Source organism: Nerophis lumbriciformis, linkage group LG06 (genome assembly GCF_033978685.3).
Source record: "Nerophis lumbriciformis linkage group LG06, RoL_Nlum_v2.1, whole genome shotgun sequence".
Taxonomy (NCBI): Eukaryota; Metazoa; Chordata; class Actinopteri; order Syngnathiformes; family Syngnathidae; genus Nerophis; species Nerophis lumbriciformis.
The window spans coordinates 10,350,935-10,371,858 of record NC_084553.2 but is presented as its reverse complement, the minus strand read 5'-3'; the positions used below and the strand labels follow the sequence as shown (position 1 = coordinate 10,371,858).

Below are 20,924 nucleotides of genomic sequence, written 5' to 3'. Positions count from 1 at the left end.
TCCAGTCCATAGTGGATCTAACATAGTAGTGAGAGTCCAGTCCATAGTGGATCTAACATAATTGTGAGAGTCCAGTCCATAGTGGATCTAGCATTATAGTGAGAGCCCAGTCCATAGTGGATCTAACATAATAGTGAGAGTCCAGTCCATAGTGGATCTAACATAATAGTGAGAGTCCAGTCCATAGTGGATCTAACATAATATTGTGAGAGTCCAGTCCATAGTGGATCTAACATAATAGTGAGAGTCCAGTCCATAGTGGATCTAACATAATAGTGAGAGTCCAGTCCATAGTGGATCTAACATAATTGTGAGAGTCCAGTCCATAGTGGATCTAACATTATAGTGAGAGCCCAGTCCATAGTGGATCCAACATAATAGTGAGAGTCCAGTCCATAGTGGATCTAACATAATAGTGAGAGTCCAGTCCATAGTGGATCTAACATAATATTGTGAGAGTCCAGTCCAAAGTGGATCTAACATAATAGTGAAAGCCCAGTCCATAGTGGATCTAACATAATAGTGAGAGTCCAGTCCATAGTGGATCTAACATTATAGTGAGAGCCCAGTCCATAGTGGATCCAACATAATAGTGAGAGTCCAGTCCATAGTGGATCTAACATAATAGTGAGAGTCCAGTCCATAGTGGATCTAACATAATATTGTGAGAGTCCAGTCCAAAGTGGATCTAACATAATAGTGAAAGCCCAGTCCATAGTGGATCTAACATAATAGTGAGAGTCCAGTCCATAGTGGATCTAACATAATAGTGAGAGTCCAGTCCATAGTGGATCTAACATTATAGTGAGAGCCCAGTCCATAGTGGATCTAACATAATAGTGTGAGTCCAGTCCATAGTGGATCCAACATAATAGTGTGAGTCCAGTCCATAGTGGATCTAACATAATAGTAAGAGTCCAGTCCATAGTGGGGCCAGCTGGAGACCACAATATGACTTGCAGTGTTCATGTGCCGGCATACAGTTGGACCTCAATTTACGAACGTGATTCGTTCCACCACCGAGCTTGTAACTCTAAACACTCTTATCTCAAACCAGGCCTGTCCTTTGAAATAGTCCTTAAAATAGCACACTTTTAACATGTAAAAAAGGAAAATACTTGTTTAAAGTTAAAGTACCAATGATTGTCACACACACACACACACCTATGGCGAAATTATTCTCTGCATTTGACCCATCACCCTTGATCACCCCCTGGGAGGTGAGGGGAGCGGTGGGCAGCAGCGGTGGCCGCGCCCGGGAATCATTCTTGGTGATTTAACCCCCAATTCCAACCCTTAATGCTGAGTGCCAAGCAGGGAGGTAATGGCTCCCATTTTTATAGTCTTTGGTATGACTCGGCCGGGGTTTGAAATCACAACCTACCCATCTCAGGGCGGACACTCTAACCACTAGGCCACTGAGTAGGTCAGTTTAGATGATAAATATTTTGCAACCCTAGTCGCACCCCTAGGAAGATGGCGTCTATTTGGCCAACACACACACACACACACACTTTTCCTTGCCTTCGTCGCACCCGGCAGAAATGAGCCTGTGTACATTCACTGCCTCACAGTCGTACATTTTAGAACTCCTTTCAGAAAGACTCAGAATGGAGCAAAAACAAAGGTTGCCGACCCCCGGTTTTGATGCTTGCTAACTCAGACTTGTACTATTTTTCTTTTAAAGGCATAAGGTAAAATACTTTGTAGAAGTTCAAACAGCTTTGCTTCAAAAGAAGACATGAAAGAGCCAAACTTATCTCTTCAGTCCAGCACATATTTGCTTAAAATGGAGGACAGGGGAAGGTGATTAATCATTGATTACTTCTTCTCTCTCAGCCACTCTGAAATAATAAATCCTGACTTCTTCATGCTTTCTGGGTTATGCGAAGCCAGAATAACGCCCTCCTCATTGTGAAAATAATTAAAAAAAATCAGCCAGAAACACGGCAGAACTGAATATCTTTTCTTTAATTTACTAAGTATTAGAGATGCGCGGATAGGCAATTATTTCATCCGCAACCGCATCACAAAAGTCGTCAACCATCCGCCATCCACCCGAACTAACATTTAATCAAAACCGCACCCGCCCACCATCCGCCCGTTGTTATATATCTAATATAGACGATGCAAGGCATTAGTGAGGTTATAAAGCTTTTGCCTGTTAAAGAAAGGAGACTGATCCAATGCAGCAGAGACATTTAATGCGTGCCACGCTGTCACGGCCCAGACGCACACCAGTGCGCAATCATCTGGGAGCCGCGCAGAGCGCACCTCCAAGCGCACTCGCGCCACTCAAACTGCTGCAGGCAGCTGCGTTCTATCTTGTTTTAACATCCTGTGGCACTCTTCTGGGATCACGGCGGACGAAACTGCTCATGCTCAGGGTGTTTATGGAGGTTCGGGGTTTTGCACAAATGTGATGCACCATGTTAGATGTCCCGGTTTTGTGACTGTCGTAGACATAAACAGCGTCACAGCTCTTGCAAATCACGTAGCCAGCATTACTATCATCCTGATTTACAACCTCATAAAAACGAGTCCACGCTGAACTTTTCTGGCCTTTTTCCCCTGGTCTTTAGTATTCCCTTTTTTAGTTTGTCGCGTACCACGTTTGCTGCCGGCGTTGCCATCTCTTTTTTTTTTTCTTCTTCTGTTGTGGCATGCTGCAGGTGCCTGCTCGTTTTTCGTATGTGGGTAACAACATTTAACTATGTATATATATTTCCGAATTGGTGTAACTGCCACCCGCCTGAATCTATTTAAAATCTAATTTTTTTTTATTTCAACCGCCCGACCCGACCCGCGGATAAAATCTAATTTTTTTTTATTTCAACCGCCCGACCCGCGGATAATCCGCGGACTCCGCGGTCGTGTCCGCAAACCGCGCATTTCTAATCTCCTCGAGCAAGTACCGCATTTTTCAGACTATAAATCCTTTCTCAAAAATCTACAGAGTGCCTTACAACCCCATGCGCCTAATGTACAGATTGATTCCGGTTGTGCTTACCGACCTCGAAGCAATTTTATTTGGTACATGGTGTAGTGATAAGTGTGGCCAGTAGATGGCACAAGAGATAAGAGAAACAGGCTGACGCCTGTTTAATAAATGACGTTAGCAATCGACAACCCGTAAGCAAGCAAGACCAACACTTCAAATCAACGGTGCGACTTATAACCTGGTGCGCTTAATGCACGATAAGTGTGATCAGTAGATGGCAGTCACACATATTAGATACGTGTGGACTGCAAACTGATTGTTTTTCAACCTTTTTTGAGGCAAGGCACATTTTTTCTTATAACCTGGTGCGCCTGATGCACGATAAGTGTGATCAGTAGATGGCAGTCACACATATTAGATTCGTGTGGACTGCAAACTGATTGTTTTTCAACCTTTTTTGAGGCAAGGCACATTTTTTCTTATAACCTGGTGCGCCTGATGCACGATAAGTGTGATCAGTAGATGGCAGTCACACATATTAGATACGTGTGGACTGCAAACTGATTGTTTTTCAACCTTTTTTGAGGCAAGGCACATTTTTTCTTATAACCTGGTGCGCCTGATGCACGATAAGTGTGATCAGTAGATGGCAGTCACACATATTAGATTCGTGTGGACTGCAAACTAATTGTTTTTCAACCTTTTTTGAGGCAAGGCACATTTTTTCTTATAACCTGGTGCGCCTGATGCACGATAAGTGTGATCAGTAGATGGCAGTCACACATATTAGATACGTGTGGACTGCAAACTGATTGTTTTTCAACCTTTTTTGAGGCAAGGCACATTTTTTCTTATAACCTGGTGCGCCTGATGCACGATAAGTGTGATCAGTAGATGGCAGTCACACATATTAGATTCGTGTGGACTGCAAACTGATTGTTTTTCAACCTTTTTTGAGGCAAGGCACATTTTTTCTTATAACCTGGTGCGCCTGATGCACGATAAGTGTGATCAGTAGATGGCAGTCACACATATTAGATACGTGTGGACTGCAAACTGATTGTTTTTCAACCTTTTTTGAGGCAAGGCACATTTTTTCTTATAACCTGGTGCGCCTGATGCATGATAAGTGTGATCAGTAGATGGCAGTCACACATTAGATTTGTGTGGACTGCAAACTGATTGTTTTTCAACCTTTTTTGAGGCAAGGCACATTTTTTCTTATAACCTGGTGCGCCTGATGCACGATAAGTGTGATCAGTAGATGGCAGTCACACATATTAGATTCGTGTGGACTGCAAACTGATTGTTTTTCAACCTTTTTTGAGGCAAGGCACATTTTTCTTATAACCTGGTGCGCCTGATGCACGATAAGTGTGATCAGTAGATGGCAGTCACACATATTAGATTCGTGTGGACTGCAAACTGATTGTTTTTCAACCTTTTTTGAGGCAAGGCACATTTTTTCTTATAACCTGGTGCGCCTGATGCACGATAAGTGTGATCAGTAGATGGCAGTCACACATATTAGATACGTGTGGACTGCAAACTGATTGTTTTTCAACCTTTTTTGAGGCAAGGCACATTTTTTCTTATAACCTGGTGCGCCTGATGCACGATAAGTGTGATCAGTAGATTGCAGTCACACATATTAGATTCGTGTGGACTGCAAACTGATTGTTTTTCAACCTTTTTTGAGGCAAGGCACATTTTTTCTTATAACCTGGTGCGCCTGATGCACGATAAGTGTGATCAGTAGATGGCAGTCACACATATTAGATACGTGTGGACTGCAAACTGATTGTTTTTCAACCTTTTTTGAGGCAAGGCACATTTTTTCTTATAACCTGGTGCGCCTGATGCACGATAAGTGTGATCAGTAGATGGCAGTCACACATATTAGATTTGTGTGGACTGCAAACTGATTGTTTTTCAACCTTTTTTGAGGCAAGGCACATTTTTTCTTATAACCTGGTGCGCCTGATGCACGATAAGTGTGATCAGTAGATGGCAGTCACACATATTAGATTCGTGTGGACTGCAAACTGATTGTTTTTCAACCTTTTTTAAGGCAAGGCACATTTTCTTTTTAATAACCTGGTGCGCCTGATGCACGATAAGTGTGATCAGTAGATGGCAGTCACACATATTAGATACGTGTGGACTGCAAACTGATTGTTTTTCAACCTTTTTTGAGGCAAGGCACATTTTTTCTTATAACCTGGTGCGCCTGATGCACGATAAGTGTGATCAGTAGATGGCAGTCACACATATTAGATACGTGTGGACTGCAAACGGATTGTTTTTCAACCTTTTTTGAGGCAAGGCACATTTTTTCTTATAACCTGGTGGGCCTGATGCACGATAAGTGTGATCAGTAGATGGCAGTCACACATGTTAGATACGTGTGGACTGCAAACTGATTGTTTTTCAACCTTTTTTGAGGCAAGGCACATTTTTTCTTATAACCTGGTGCGCCTGATGCACGATAAGTGTGATCAGTAGATGGCAGTCACACATTAGATTTGTGTGGACTGCAAACTGATTGTTTTTCAACCTTTTTTGAGGCAAGGCACATTTTTTCTTATAACCTGGTGCGCCTGATGCACGATAAGTGTGATCAGTAGATGGCAGTCACACATATTAGATACGTGTGGACTGCAAACTGATTGTTTTTCAACCTTTTTTGAGGCAAGGCACATTTTTTCTTATAACCTGGTGCGCCTGATGCACGATAAGTGTGATCAGTAGATGGCAGTCACACATATTAGATACGTGTGGACTGCAAACTGATAGTTTTTCAACCTTTTTTGAGGCAAGGCACATTTTTTCTTATAACCTGGTGCGCCTGATGCACGATAAGTGTGATCAGTAGATGGCAGTCACACATATTAGATACGTGTGGACTGCAAACTGATTGTTTTTCAACCTTTTTTGAGGCAAGGCACATTTTTTCTTATAACCTGGTGCGCCTGATGCACGATAAGTGTGATCAGTAGATGGCAGTCACACATATTAGATACGTGTGGATTGCAAACTGATTGTTTTTCAACCTTTTTTGAGGCAAGGCACATTTTTTCTTATAACCTGGTGCGCCTGATGCACGATAAGTGTGATCAGTAGATGGCAGTCACACATATTAGATTTGTGTGGACTGCAAACTGATTGTTTTTCAACCTTTTTTGAGGCAAGGCACATTTTTTCTTATAACCTGGTGCGCCTGATGCACGATAAGTGTGATCAGTAGATGGCAGTCACACATATTAGATACGTGTGGACTGCAAACTGATTGTTTTTCAACCTTTTTTTGAGGCAAGGCACATTTTTTCTTATAACCTGGTGCGCCTGATGCACGATAAGTGTGATCAGTAGATGGCAGTCACACATATTAGATACGTGTGGACTGCAAACTGATTGTTTTTCAACCTTTTTTGAGGCAAGGCACATTTTTTCTTATAACCTGGTGCGCCTGATGCACGATAAGTGTGATCAGTAGATGGCAGTCACACATATTAGATACGTGTGGACTGCAAACTGATAGTTTTTCAACCTTTTTTGAGGCAAGGCACATTTTTTCTTATAACGTGGTGCGCCTGATGCACGATAAGTGTGATCAGTAGATGGCAGTCACACATATTAGATTTGTGTGGACTGCAAACTGATTGTTTTTCAACCTTTTTTGAGGCAAGGCACATTTTTTCTTATAACCTGGTGCGCCTGATGCACGATAAGTGTGATCAGTAGATGGCAGTCACACATGTTAGATACGTGTGGACTGCAAAACTGATTGTTTTTCAACCTTTTTTGAGGCAAGGCACATTTTTTCTTATAACCTGGTGCGCCTGATGCACGATAAGTGTGATCAGTAGATGGCAGTCACACATTAGATTTGTGTGGACTGCAAACTGATTGTTTTTCAACCTTTTTTGAGGCAAGGCACATTTTTTCTTATAACCTGGTGCGCCTGATGCACGATAAGTGTGATCAGTAGATGGCAGTCACACATATTAGATACGTGTGGACTGCAAACTGATTGTTTTTCAACCTTTTTTGAGGCAAGGCACATTTTTTCTTATAACCTGGTGCGCCTGATGCACGATAAGTGTGATCAGTAGATGGCAGTCACACATATTAGATACGTGTGGACTGCAAACTGATAGTTTTTCAACCTTTTTTGAGGCAAGGCACATTTTTTCTTATAACGTGGTGCGCCTGATGCACGATAAGTGTGATCAGTAGATGGCAGTCACACATATTAGATTTGTGTGGACTGCAAACTGATTGTTTTTCAACCTTTTTTGAGGCAAGGCACATTTTTTCTTATAACCTGGTGCGCCTGATGCACGATAAGTGTGATCAGTAGATGGCAGTCACACATGTTAGATACGTGTGGACTGCAAAACTGATTGTTTTTCAACCTTTTTTGAGGCAAGGCACATTTTTTCTTATAACCTGGTGCGCCTGATGCACGATAAGTGTGATCAGTAGATGGCAGTCACACATTAGATTTGTGTGGACTGCAAACTGATTGTTTTTCAACCTTTTTTGAGGCAAGGCACATTTTTTCTTATAACCTGGTGCGCCTGATGCACGATAAGTGTGATCAGTAGATGGCAGTCACACATATTAGATACGTGTGGACTGCAAACTGATTGTTTTTCAACCTTTTTTGAGGCAAGGCACATTTTTTCTTATAACCTGGTGCGCCTGATGCACGATAAGTGTGATCAGTAGATGGCAGTCACACATATTAGATTCGTGTGGACTGCAAACTGATTGTTTTTCAACCTTTTTTGAGGCAAGGCACATTTTTTTCATAAAAACCAGTAAAAAACGTTAAAAAATGAAACTCCACCAGGTCGTCGTGCCTTATTTTGATTTTGTTGGTGTTTTCCCGTGTGTAGTGCTTTAGTTCTTGTCTTGCGCTGTTATTTTGGTGGCCCTTCCTGTTTTGATGGTGTTTTCCTGTAGGAGTTTCATGTCTCCCTTTGAGCGCTATTCCGCGCACATGCTTTGTGTTAGCAAGCAAGGCTATTTACGTTGTTGCTATCCTTCTTTGTGTGGACATTGTTGATTGTCATGTCATGTACGGATGTACTTTGTGGACGCCGTAAGTTTTTGCTGTCGTCCAGCATTCTGTTTCTGTTTACTTTGTAGCCAGTTCAGTTTTTACTTTTGTTTTGCATAGCCACTGCCTTTTCCTTTCCCTTTCCCTTTTGTTCATTTTTGGTTTAAGCATTACATACCTTTTTTACCTGCACACTGCCTCCCGCTGTGGTCTTCATATTGGGATCACAACTAACTATCCTCGTCTTACCCGACACATTCTGACTTTTACAAAGCACAGACACTAAGCAACGGCACATTATTTGCAGATTATAATTATTGATTTGCAAAAAATATTTTTGGGACCAATTTGGTGAAGTTGCATAATTTCCCACTGCGCACTAGTGTGCCGCGGCACAGTGGTTGAAAAACACTGTTCTAGCAAGCAAGCCCAAAATTTTGATATTTCTTTGGGAATATAGAACATTATACACAGCACTCCAAAATCTGTCAAAATGTTTTTATGCGACTTTGGTAAGCTATGAAGTCGCATCGCTTGGTGGGTTGTCGGCACATTACGGCTACCATAGTCAGACGTACTGTGCTTCACCATACATAGTCAGACGTACTGTGCTCCACCATACGGGTATTATTATGGTGTCTGTATAAGGACCCCAAAATGGCACCTATCAGGAGACATTATCAGGCGTTTGTTTCGTAAAATTATGCAAAACCAACTTTTCTTACCTTCTGGTACCTGCTGATGTGTATTTGGGATCTGCATAGGTCTCGAAAATTTGTGTCAGAATAATTGTATCTAAGTTATCACAAAACTTTGTGTTGCCATGAGTTCCCGGCAAGAAGACAAAAGCTGTCTTTGATCCTACCAAGAAGGTTTGTAAAACTCCACTGTGTAGGATGGGGAGCGACATGAGGGTGTTCTGTTTCTTTGATGTATTGTAATCCACAGAAAGATCTACAAAGAACTACAAAGTGGAGAGGAAGCAGGACCAGACTTTGAACTGTTTTACGACCTTTTCTTTGAACTGTTTTACGACCTTTTCTTTGAATTGTTTTGTAACAAAGGAGATGGCTGTTTACGACCCCACGTCCCTTTAGAAACAGCTGTTGCCATGTAATCAGGGAAAGTCCAAACAAAAGAGGAGGCATACAATCTTTCGTCAGAGCGTGGAACACTGTAGAGGGTACAGGTGTACGCGTTTCTCCTCATTGAGCCAAATTGAATTCTGTCTCTGTTTAATTCCTTGCTTCTTGTCTTGTTTAATAGATGTCATCAGTGTTTGAACCTGACAATAAGCTCCTTCTTGTTCTCCATCCTCTTGTTGTGGCACATTCATGCTGCGCTGTTGCCATTTCTAATATAAAGAAGCATGCAGTTGTAACTTATATTTGCAGTAGATTCGTTATGGAAGCGCTGACAACTACCAGTACAACAAAAAAAGGTCAGGAGAAGACGCCGTCGAAGTGGAGGCACGTAAATAAAACACACAAAAGGGCGCATCCCGTGTAAAACATAATCTATGCAACATTTTGACCAAAGAACCAACATTACATGTTATGTAGACCAGTGTTTTTCAACCCTTTTCGAGCCAAGGCACATTTTTTTCATTGGAAAAATCCAGAGGCACACCACTAGCGGAAAATCTAAAAAAAACGAAACTCAGCAGTCGATATTGACAGTAAAAAGTCGTTCTCGCAATTGTTGGATATGACTTTAAACCATAACCAAGCATGCATCACTATAGCTCTTGTCTCAAAGTAGGTGTACTGTCACTTATTTTGACTTTTTTGCTGTTTTCCTGTGTGTGGTGTTTTAGTTCTTGCCTTGCGCTCCTATTTTGTTGTTGATTGTCATGTCATGTACGGATGTACTTTGTCGACGCCGTCTGCTGCTCCACACGCTGTAAGTCTTTGCTGTCGTCCAGCATTCTGTTTTTGTTTACTTTGCAGCCAGTTCAGTTTTAGTCTCGTTCTGCATAGCCATCCCTAAGCTTCAATGCCTTTTCCTAGCGTCACTCACCTTTTGTTTATTTTTGGTTTAAGCGTTATATACCTTTTTACCTGCACTCTGCCTCCCGCATGTTGTGATCACGACAAACCATGTTCCCGACATCCACAAAGCAATTAGCTACCTGCTGTCACCTACTGATATGGAAGAGTATTACATGGTTTAGACAGCACAGACACTCAACAATGGCACATTATTTGCGGATCATAATTACCAGTTTGCAAAAAATATTTTCAACCCAATTAGGTGAAGTGACATCATCTCCCACGGCACACCAGACAATATCTCACGGTACACTCGTGTGCCGCGGCACAGTGGTTGAAAAACACTGATGTAGACCACAAGGAAGTGTTTTACAAGTAGACAAAAAGTCATAACATGACACCTTTAATGCGCCTTTTGTATGAAAGTAGACCTGAATAGATTTGCTAAAGAGGCAGTCCGCTATAATCTGGTGCGCCCTATGGTCTAAAACAGGGGTGCTCACACTTTTTCTGCAGGCGAGCTACTTTTCAATTGATCAAGTCGTGGGGATCTACCTCATTAATATATATATAATTTATATTTACTTATTTATGAAATATATGTTTTTGTTAACAAGTTAAAGGTGTTTAATGATAATGCAAGCATGTTTAACACATATAGTTAATATTGTTAAAAAATTAAAGGTGTTTCATGATAATACAAGTATGTTTAATACATATAGTTAATATTGTTAACAAGTTAAAGGTGTTTAAAGATAATGCAAGCATGTTTAACACATATAGTTAATATTGTTAACAAGTTAAAGGTGTTTAATGATAATACAAGCATGTTTAACACACAGTTAATATTGTTAACAAGTTAAAGGTGTTTAATGATAATACAAGAATGTTTAATACATATAGTTAATACTGTTAACAAGTTAAAGGTGTTTAATGATAATGCAAGCATGTTTAACACATATAGTTAATATTGTTAAAAAATTAAAGGTGTTTAATGATAATACAAGTATGTTTAATACATATATTTAATATTGTTAACAAGTAAAATGTGTTTAAAGATAATGCAAGCATGTTTAACACATATAGTTAATATTGTTAAAAAATTAAAGGTGTTTAATGATAATACAAGTATGTTTAATACATATAGTTAATATTGTTAACAAGTAAAATGTGTTTAAAGATAATGCAAGCATGTTTAACACATATAGTTAATATTGTTAAAAAATTAAAGGTGTTTAATGATAATACAAGCATGTTTAATACATATAGTTAATATTGTTAACAAGTTAAAGGTGTTTTATGATAATACAAGCATGTTTAACACATAGTTAATATTGTTAAAAAATTAAAGGTGTTTAAAAGGGGCGGTATAGCTCGGTTGGTAGAGCGGCCGTGCCAGCAACTTGAGGGTTGCAGGTTCGATCCCCGCTTCCGCCATCCTAGTCACTGCCGTTGTGTCCTTGAGCAAGACACTTTACCCACCTGCTCCCAGTGCCACCCACACTGGTTTAAATGTAACTTAGATATTGGGTTTCACAATGTAAAGCGCTTTGAGTCACTTGAGAAAAAGCGCTATATAAATGTAATTCACTTCACTTCACTTAATGATAATACACGAATGTTTAACACATATAGTTAATATTGTTAACAAGTTAAAGGTGTTTAATGATAATACAAGTATGTTTAACACATATAGTTAATATTGTTAAAAAATTAAAGGTGTTTAATGATAATACAAGTATGTTTAATACTTATAGTTAATATTGTTAACAAGTTAAAGGTATTTAATGATAATACAAGCATGTTTAACACATATACCCGGTAGTTAATATTGTTAAAAAATTAAAGGTGTTTAATGATAATACAAGAATGTTTAATACATATAGTTAATATTGTTAACAAGTTAAAGGTGTTTAATGATAATACAAGCATGTTTAACACACAGTTAATATTGTTAAAAAATTAAAGGTGTTTAATGATAATACAAGCATGTTTAACACATATAGTTAATATTGTTAATAAGTTAAAGGTGTTTAATGATAATACAAGCATGTTTAACACATATAGTTAATATTGTTAATAAGTTAAAGGTGTTTAAAGATAATACAAGCATGTTTAACACATATAGTTAATATTGTTAATAAGTTAAAGGTGTTTAAAGATAATACAAGCATGTTTAACACATATAGATTCCTTTCTTTCATGAAGACAAGAATATAAGTTGGTGTATTACCTGATTCTGATGACTTGCATTGATAGGAATCAGACAGTGGGGCTGATAATGTCCGCATTTTCGAATGGAGGAGAAAAAAAGTCCTCCTTTCTGTCCAATACCACATGAAAGTGGTTGGTTTTTGGCATCTTATTTGTCCAGCTTCCGTACTCCTTTGTATGCACTTTACAAGAAATACATTGTCGGCAAACTCCGTAGCTTGCTAGCTTGTGTGTGCTAGCTTTCTGAGACTCTTATTTTGGTAGCGCAACTGTGCAGTCGGTCTTTGGAGTTTTGACGACAGGTACGGCGCCAGAGTCTGTTGAAATAAAGTGTTTCTCGCCTTCCAGTCGGTAATTTTAATGAGCTGGCAGCAGCCAGCGTCATCTCAGAAGACCCTCGGGTGCCGTGAATGTCAATCAAGTGACGAAAGTGACGTCATAGTGAAGATTTATGACCGCTCATTTTTAGGACTATTTTTTTAATGCCTGGCTGGTGATCGACTGACACACCCTCCGAGATCGACCGGTAGCTCGCGATCAACGTAATGAGCACCCCTGGTCTAAAAAATAGGGTACACATGGCGGTTTATCGTAGCTCACTGTTAACTGATTGAAGTGCCAGAGTTTTAATGACAAATGGCTTTAAGGCAACTTTCCTTGTGTCCTTCCTCCAGCTCACGACTGTTGCGAGGAAGTGTCGGTCACCCTGTGCTCCGTCTCCTGCGCCGACCCGCAGGCCCGCGGGGATCTGAAGACGCACCCGGCTCCTTTGGCCGAGCATCGCTTCAGCTTTGTTCAGGACCTGGCGTTCGACATGGCCCAGTTCCTGGTGAGTCCTCAGGCGGCTTTCCCAAAACGGAGGTCGTCAAATTCACCGTTTCTCCGCCCAGGTGAGCACGGTGGGCCGGACCGACGGCCTGGACGCGGCGCTGCTCCTGGACGAGTATCACATCCCCGTGCGGGAGTGCGAGCGTCAGGATGAGAGTCTGGCGCTGGCCCTCCACCACATCCCGCTACCCCCGGGATGGAGCCTGCTGGGGAACAAGCACACCAACAACACCGGTAAGGGCTAGCGTTTAAGGTTAGGTATTGTGATATTTGATTAGGAAAAATCTACAGGGTACCCCGCCTTCCGCCCGAATGCAGCACCCCCCGCGATCCCAAAAGGGACAAGCGGTAGAAAATAGATGGATGGATGGAAAATCTATAGGTAGAGTTTGTCGAATCCACCTTTGTTAGTCGTTCTTTCAATCATTCAAACTTTATTCATAAAGCGCTTTTCATACATAAAAGAAATGCAACGCCAAGTGTGTTAGGATAGAGTTCAAGGGTGGACCCCGGGATGCAGAGAATGGAGGCAAGGTACACGATAGTGATGGGTCCGGCAACACCGATGCATCGGCGCATGCGTCAAGCTCATAGAGCAAAACCCTGTGTCGGTGCGCGTACCGCTTTTAGAAAGTCACGTGACCGATCATGAGCTGTTTTGGTCACGTGACCGATACGCGAACTGTGTCGCACTGACGCCTCCTCTGTGCCCTGTGAGCGGCTCTTTTCTACAGCCGGTGAAATAATAACTAAGAAGAGAAATCGTCTCAAATGTAATACGTCGGAAAAACTTTTTTTATTTTTATTTTTATAAAAATGTGTAAAAAAATAAAATAAAAAAAATTCCCAGTCCACAATCATCCACAACACGTTCTCTTTGATTTCCATGTTATGATACATGTTCACATTATTTATTGACTGTATCTAAAAAAGATACAAATATATTTTTATTTAAATGAAGGTATGAAATAATCCTAAATGAAATACAATGACTTGGTTTATATTATTGTATATACTAGGGCAGGGGTCACCAACGCGGTGCCCGCGGTCACCAGGTAGCCCGTAAGGACCAGATCAGTCGCCCGCTGGCCTGTTCTAAAAATAGCTCAAAGAGCAGCACTTACCAGTGAGCTGCCTCTATTTTTTAAATTGTATTTATTTACTAGCAAGCTGGTCTCGCTTTGCTCGACATTTTTAATTCTAAAAGAGACAAAACTCAAATAGAATTTGAAAATCCAAGAAAATATTTTAAAGACTTGGTCTTCACTTGGAATAAGCGGTAGAAAATGGATGGATGGATGGGTCTTCACTTGTTTAAATAAATTCATTTATTTTTTTTACTTTGCTTCTCATTACTTTTATAAATACAATTTTAGAGAAAAAATACAACCTTAAAAATGATTTTAGGGTTTTTAAACAAATATACCTTTTAAATTTCTTCCTCTTCTTTCCTGACAATTTAAATCAATGTTCAAGTAAATTTATTTATTTTTTATTGTAAAGAATAATAAATATTTTAGCTTCTGTTTTTTCGACGAAGAATATTTGTGAAATATTTCTTCAAACTTACTATGATTAAAATTCAAAAAAATTATTCTGGCAAATCTAGAAAATCTGTAGAATCAAATTTAAATCTTATTTCAAAGTATTTTGAATTTCTTTTAAAAATTTTGTTCTGGAAAATCTAGAAGAAATACTGATTTGTCTTTGTTAGAAATATAACTTGGTCCAATTTGTTAAATATTCTAACAAAGTGCAGATTGGATTTTAACCAATTTAAAACATGTCATCAAAATTCTAAAATTTAATCAGGAAAAATTACTAATGATGTTCCATAAATTCTTTTTTTAATTTTTTCAAAAAGATTCAAATAAGCTAGTTTTTCTCTTCTTTTAGTCGGTTGAATTTTGAATTATAAAGAGTCGAAATTGAAGATAAACTATGTTTCAAAATTTTATTTTAAATTTTTTCGTATTTTCTCCTCTTTTAAACCGTTCAATTAAGTGTTTTTTTCATCATTTATTCTCTACAAAAAACCTTCTGTAAAAGGAAAAAAAAATGTACGACGGAATGACAGACGGAAATACCCATTTTTTTATATATATAAATGTATTTATTTAGCTATTCTTGTTTAAATCACACTTACGTGTAACTTACAAATGACAATATATTTATTTATTTAAGTGTGTATCAAACTGGTAGCCCTTCGCATTAATCAGTACCCAAGAAGTAGTTTTTGGTTTCAAAAAGGTTGGTGACCCCTGTACTAGGGCATACAATCAGTGTCAGTTGAGTCGGTCCATAGGTTGCCTGTAGGGATTTTTAATGTCCAGCAGATGTCAGTATTTAGTGACACAGTATCGACACAGTATCAATACAGTTTTGCAATGTGTCGAAACGCTTCATGACGCCTCATCAACCCATCACTAGTACACGATAACAAATAAAAATATTTAATAAGTCCAAAAATGGTAACTAAGGGTGATGGGGCAAAAGTGCACACCATGGGAAATATAACTAAAGTAGTCTCTTTCAGAGGTTGGCGGAGCAAAGGTCAGGACGCACACAGCGTGGCAAAAACTAGTCCTCTCAAAGCAAGGTGGCTAGGAAAACAAAAACACAACGAGGTCAATATACAGAAATATGCGAAGGCAACATGCCAGGGAAGCAGAATCAAGGTAGCACATGTCAGAGCGGAGTTCAGGAACAATAACCGGCGGGGACCGGCTGGTGGAGACGCGCTTAAATGCTACCAGGAAGTGATTAGCAAGCAGGTGTGCCTCGTTGGGGACAAAAGACTGTGGAAGAAACTGAAAAACCAATAGAGAAGGCAGGGAGAAGACAACAAACATAACAAAGTGCTTTACAAACCTAAGCCGGCTCAGTGGCCTTGTGGTTAGAGTGTCCGCCCTGGGACTGGGAGGTTGTGAGTTCAAACCCCGGCCGAGTCATACCAAAGACTATAAAAATGGGAGCCATTGCCTCCCTGCTTGGCACTCAGCATCAAGGGTTGGAATTGGGGGTTAAATCACTAAGTGATTCCCGAGCGCGGCGCCGCTGCTGCTCACTGCTCCCCTCACCTCCCAGGGGGTGAACGTGGGGATTGGGTCAAATGCAGAGGACACATTTCACCACACCTACTGTGTGTGTGATAGAGATGCGCGGTTTGCGGACACAACCGCGGATTCGGCGGATTATCCGCGGATCGGGCGGATGAAATTTAAATAAATAAGATTTTATCCGCGCCGCGGGTCGGGTCGGGCGGATTAATGAGATATTTATTTTTTTATTTTTTATTTTTTTTGCGGGTGGCAGTTAAACCAATTCGGAAATATATATACATAGTTAAATGTTGTTAGCCACATACGAAAAACGAGCAGCACTCTTTGAAACAGGCAATTATTTATCAGCAGGCACCTGCAGCAGCCACAGGCACCTGCAGCACGCCACATCAGAAGAAGAAAAAAAAAATGGCAACACCGGCAGCAAACGTGGTACGCGACAAACTAAAAAAGGGAATACTAAAGACCAGGGGAAAAAAAGGCCAGAAAAGTTCAGCGTGGACTCGTTTTTATGAGGTTGTAAATCAGGATGACAGCAATGCTGGCTACGTGAGTTGCAAGAGCTGCGACGCTGTGTACGTCTACGACAGTCATAAAACCGGGACATTGAACATGGTGCATGGTGCGAACAAAGGACTTCTTTCATTTAAGGTTTGTGATAAACCATCAAACTCATTCGTTAAAAGGACTCTATAGTAATATAAAGCGAATTTTTCTGGACATTATCATGCAAGAAAAGTTTATTTTTGGGACCGCGATCACCGCGTAATGATTTTTAAAGGTTGCATTACAAACATGTAACTGTCCCATGTGATCAGCCAGTGCGATTGGAAGTCCATGCTCAATTATTGCCTCCGTAAATAAAACTTCGGCATTTATCACATCCAAAGAATCTGTTTGGGCGACGAAAAACGTTGAAAGTTTTCCACTTGTATCGCTAGCAACGGCATTAGATTTGTGTTTTTTTGTCCCAAAGTGGTCTTTTACATCGCTAATTCCTCCGTGTCCGATCGAAAAATCTTGTCTGCACAAGGTGCAATTCGCGTAGTTTTCACCCTTTTTTTTTTTTTAATTAATGAAAAACCGTATTTTTTATCACTGCACCCGTAACCCGGAATAGGTTGATGAAAACCGTACGAATTACGGGAAAACCGGAGTAGTTGGCAGGTGCCTCACTAATGCCTTGCATCGTCTATATTAGATATAACGAGCGGGTGCGGGCGGATGGCGGGCGGATGCAGTTCTATTCAAACGTTACATCGGGTGGATGGCGGATGGTTGACGACTTTCTGATGCGGTTGCGGATGAAATATTTGCCTATCCGCGCATCTCTAGTGTGTGACAATCATTGCAACTTTAATTGATTGATTGATTGATTGATTGAAACTTTTATCAGTAGATTGCACAGTACAGTACATATTCCGTGCAATTGACCACTAAATGGTAACACCCCAATAAGTTTTTCAACTTGTTTAAGTCGGGGTCCACGTTAATCAATTCATGGTAGAATTCATGGTTAACTTGAACTTTAACTATAAAAACAATGCCCCAATGACCCAGACCTCCCATTATCACGTGCAAGTTGCACAGACACAAATACAAAACAAAAACACACACACACATATGCGCCTATATCAGGGGTCGGCAACCAGCGGCTCCATCTTTGATCACTCTGATGCAGCTCAGCTGCATACTTGCCGACCCCCCCCGATTTTCCCGGGAGACTTCCGGATTTCAGTGCCTCTCACAGAAAACTCCCGGAATTAATATTCTCCGATTTTCACCCTTTCAATAATAATAAGGGCGTGCCGTGATGGTACAGCATTTAGCGCCCTCTACAATCTGCAACCAGCCCAGCCTCGTGTTATATGCATCTTCTGCTTGCACATGTAAGTGACAGCAATCATACTTGGTCAACAGCCACACAGGTTACACCAGGGGTCGGCAACCCAAAATGTTGAAAGAGCCATATTGGACCAAAAATACAAAAACAAATCTGTCTGGAGCCGCAAAAAATTAAAAGCCATATTACATACACATAGTGTGTCATGAGATATAAATTGAATTAAGAGGACTTAAAGGAAACTAAATGACCTCAAATATAGCTACAAATTAGGCATAATGATGCAATATGTACATATAGCTAGCCTAAATAGCATGTTAGCATCGATTAGCTTGCAGTCATGCAGTGACCAAATATGTCTGATTAGCACTCCACACAAGTCAATAACATCAACAAAACTCACCTTTCATGCACAACGTTAAAAGTTTGGTGAACAAAATGAGACAGAAAAAGAAGTGGCATAAAACACGTCCTAGAAAGTCGGAGAAAGTTATACATGTAAACAAACTACGGTGAGTTCAAGGACCGCCAAAATTAGTAGGACAAAACGGCGCTCGCCAAATACTCGAATCAGTGAAGCATGTTTAATATAAACAGTGTGCTTTGTAACAATTAGGGAGGCTTGTGTCATGTTTGTCTTCCTACAGAAACCATATTAAAACAAAAAATAAATGTTTTTCCCTTCATCTTTTTACATTTTTCATACATTTTTAAAAAAGCTCCAGAGAGCCACTAGGGCGGCGCTAAAGAGCCGCATGCGGCTCTAGAGCCGCGACCCTGGGTTACACTGACGGTGGCCATATAAAACAACTTTAACACTCTTACTAATAATGCGCCACACTTTGAACCAAAACCAAACAAGAATGACAAACACATTTTGGGAGAACATCTGCACCTTAACACAACATAAACACAACAGAACAAATACCCAGAATCCCATGCAGCCCTGACTCTTCCAGGCTACATTATACACCCCTGCTACCACCAAACCCCGCCCCCACCCCAACCCTGCTCCCTCACACATCAACCCCCCCTTCTCTGTGCGTCGGTTGAGGTGGGCGGGGTTTGGTGGTAGCGGGGGTGTATAATGTAGCCCGGAAGAGTTAGGGCTGCATGGGATTCTGGGTATTTGTTCTGTTGTGTTTATGTTGTGTTACGGTGCAGATGTTCTCCCGAAATGTGTTTGTCATTCTCGTTTGGTGTGGGTTCACAGTGTGGCGCATTATTAGTAAGAGTGTTAAAGTTTTTTATACCGCCACCGTCAGTGTAACCTGTGTGGTTGTTGAACAAGTATGCCTTGCTGTCACATACGTGAGCAAGCAGAAGCCCCATACAACGTGTGGCTGGGCCGGCAAGCTGGTTGTAGTGGGTGCTAAATGCTGTACTATCACGGCACGTTCGAGAGAATAGTTGCCCTGAAATTCGTAGTCTGTCGGAAACATCGGGAGGGTTGACAAGTATGACGCTGTCAAGCGCCGTTCATATAAAACCCGCGGGCCCCACTAACATTCAAATTTCATATTAAGGTGTGGGCCGCGTGTCTGAGACCCTTGGTTTATACATAGCACTTAATTTTCTTTAATTTGTGAAACTGATCAAAATGGCTCTTTGTCTGGTAAAAGTTGCCGACCCCTGGCCTATATCAAGGGTCGGCAACCCAAAATGTGGAAGCGGGGATCGAACCTGGAACCCTCAAGTTGCTGGCATGGCCGCTCTACCAACCGAGCTATACCGCCCCTTTTTCTTACCTTTTTTTTTGTAAGGGGCGCCGAAAGTTGGCAGACTCGTCAGCGATCCTATTTCTGTCTCCCTGTGACGTTTGTCTGATCTTGAATGGGATTGTGCTGAAAATGTCAATTTCCCCTCAGGGATTAAAAAAGTATACATTAGGGGTGTCAAAAATATCGACTTTCGCATGAATCGCGATTCTTATTTGTAACAATTTTTAATTGATTCAAAAAAAGTTTGTTTTTTTTCTTGAATTTTTTTTTTTTAATCTGTCCTATCCAGCCACTTGATTAAATATTTGGGTAGAATTCTATTGAACAAAACCAGTTTTCTTTTAAATGATATAGTAATTGATCAGAGCTGTTTATCTATTTTATGGCGGAATGGAGTTCATCATAGAACTGGCACCCAATGTTGTTAAACAGTATTGATTTTGAATCGCTTTGAAACGCTCTCCCTGACCACCTGAGTGCACCACAGACTGTGGATGCTTTTAAAAAAGGCTTAAAACCCCCTCTTTTTTTTTTAGATATATGTATACTAGTTTTAGCTATTTGGCTGTTCTAGTTTTTATTTTTTATTTTATTCTTTTATTATCTTTTTATTATCTTTTTATTTTATTTTTTTTATACACTGTAGCACTTTGAGGTTGTTTACTCCATGTAAAGTGCTTTTTACAAATAAAATCTAATTATTATTATTATTATTAATCAAGATTCGCTTCTGAATCGAATCGTTTCCCCCCAAATTTCACAACCCTGGTATACATAAGATATTGATATCGTCTTGAAGAAATATCGTGCATCTCTATCTTACACAGTTGGAAAACGTATGTATTACGCTTTTGAATGGTGCCAGGTTTGTAAGGAACACGCATTGTGGGATGGGAGGCAAATATGAGTATGTGGGCTGCAACTAATGATTATTTTGATCATCTTAACAATTAGTCGACTAATCAGATGAAAAGGCGTACACGTATTTAATGGCTCTAATTTTTCTATCGACTTCTTAATGCAGCTTAAGTTATTACTAACAACACTGATGAGTAATTCATTCATAAATATGTATTTATACTGTAGCTGTGCTGCTCATTCAGCCGTCAATTAAAATAACTAATAACATGTCTATTTACAAGAAGGGAAAGGCAAAGTGCTAAAAAAACAATTAACCTCAAAATAGCAGCAGTGAAAACAAACAACAAAACACAAAATCTAATTTCCTCAAAAAGAAAATAAGCATTTTGTGATGT

General features: G+C 40.2%; 1 protein-coding gene across 3 annotated transcripts in view; it reads left to right on the top strand.

The window, feature by feature from the left end:
• LOC133608457 (uncharacterized) overlaps positions 1 to 20,924 on the top strand; it is a 444,769-nt gene that overhangs the window by 121,785 nt on the left and 302,060 nt on the right. For all 3 annotated transcript variants that reach the window (XM_061963698.1, XM_061963697.1, XM_061963696.1), the window contains exons 4-5: positions 12,889 to 13,043; positions 13,105 to 13,276. In XM_061963698.1, coding sequence (XP_061819682.1) covers positions 12,889 to 13,043; positions 13,105 to 13,276 — 327 coding nt within the window. The remainder of the gene's footprint in view (positions 1 to 12,888; positions 13,044 to 13,104; positions 13,277 to 20,924) is intronic.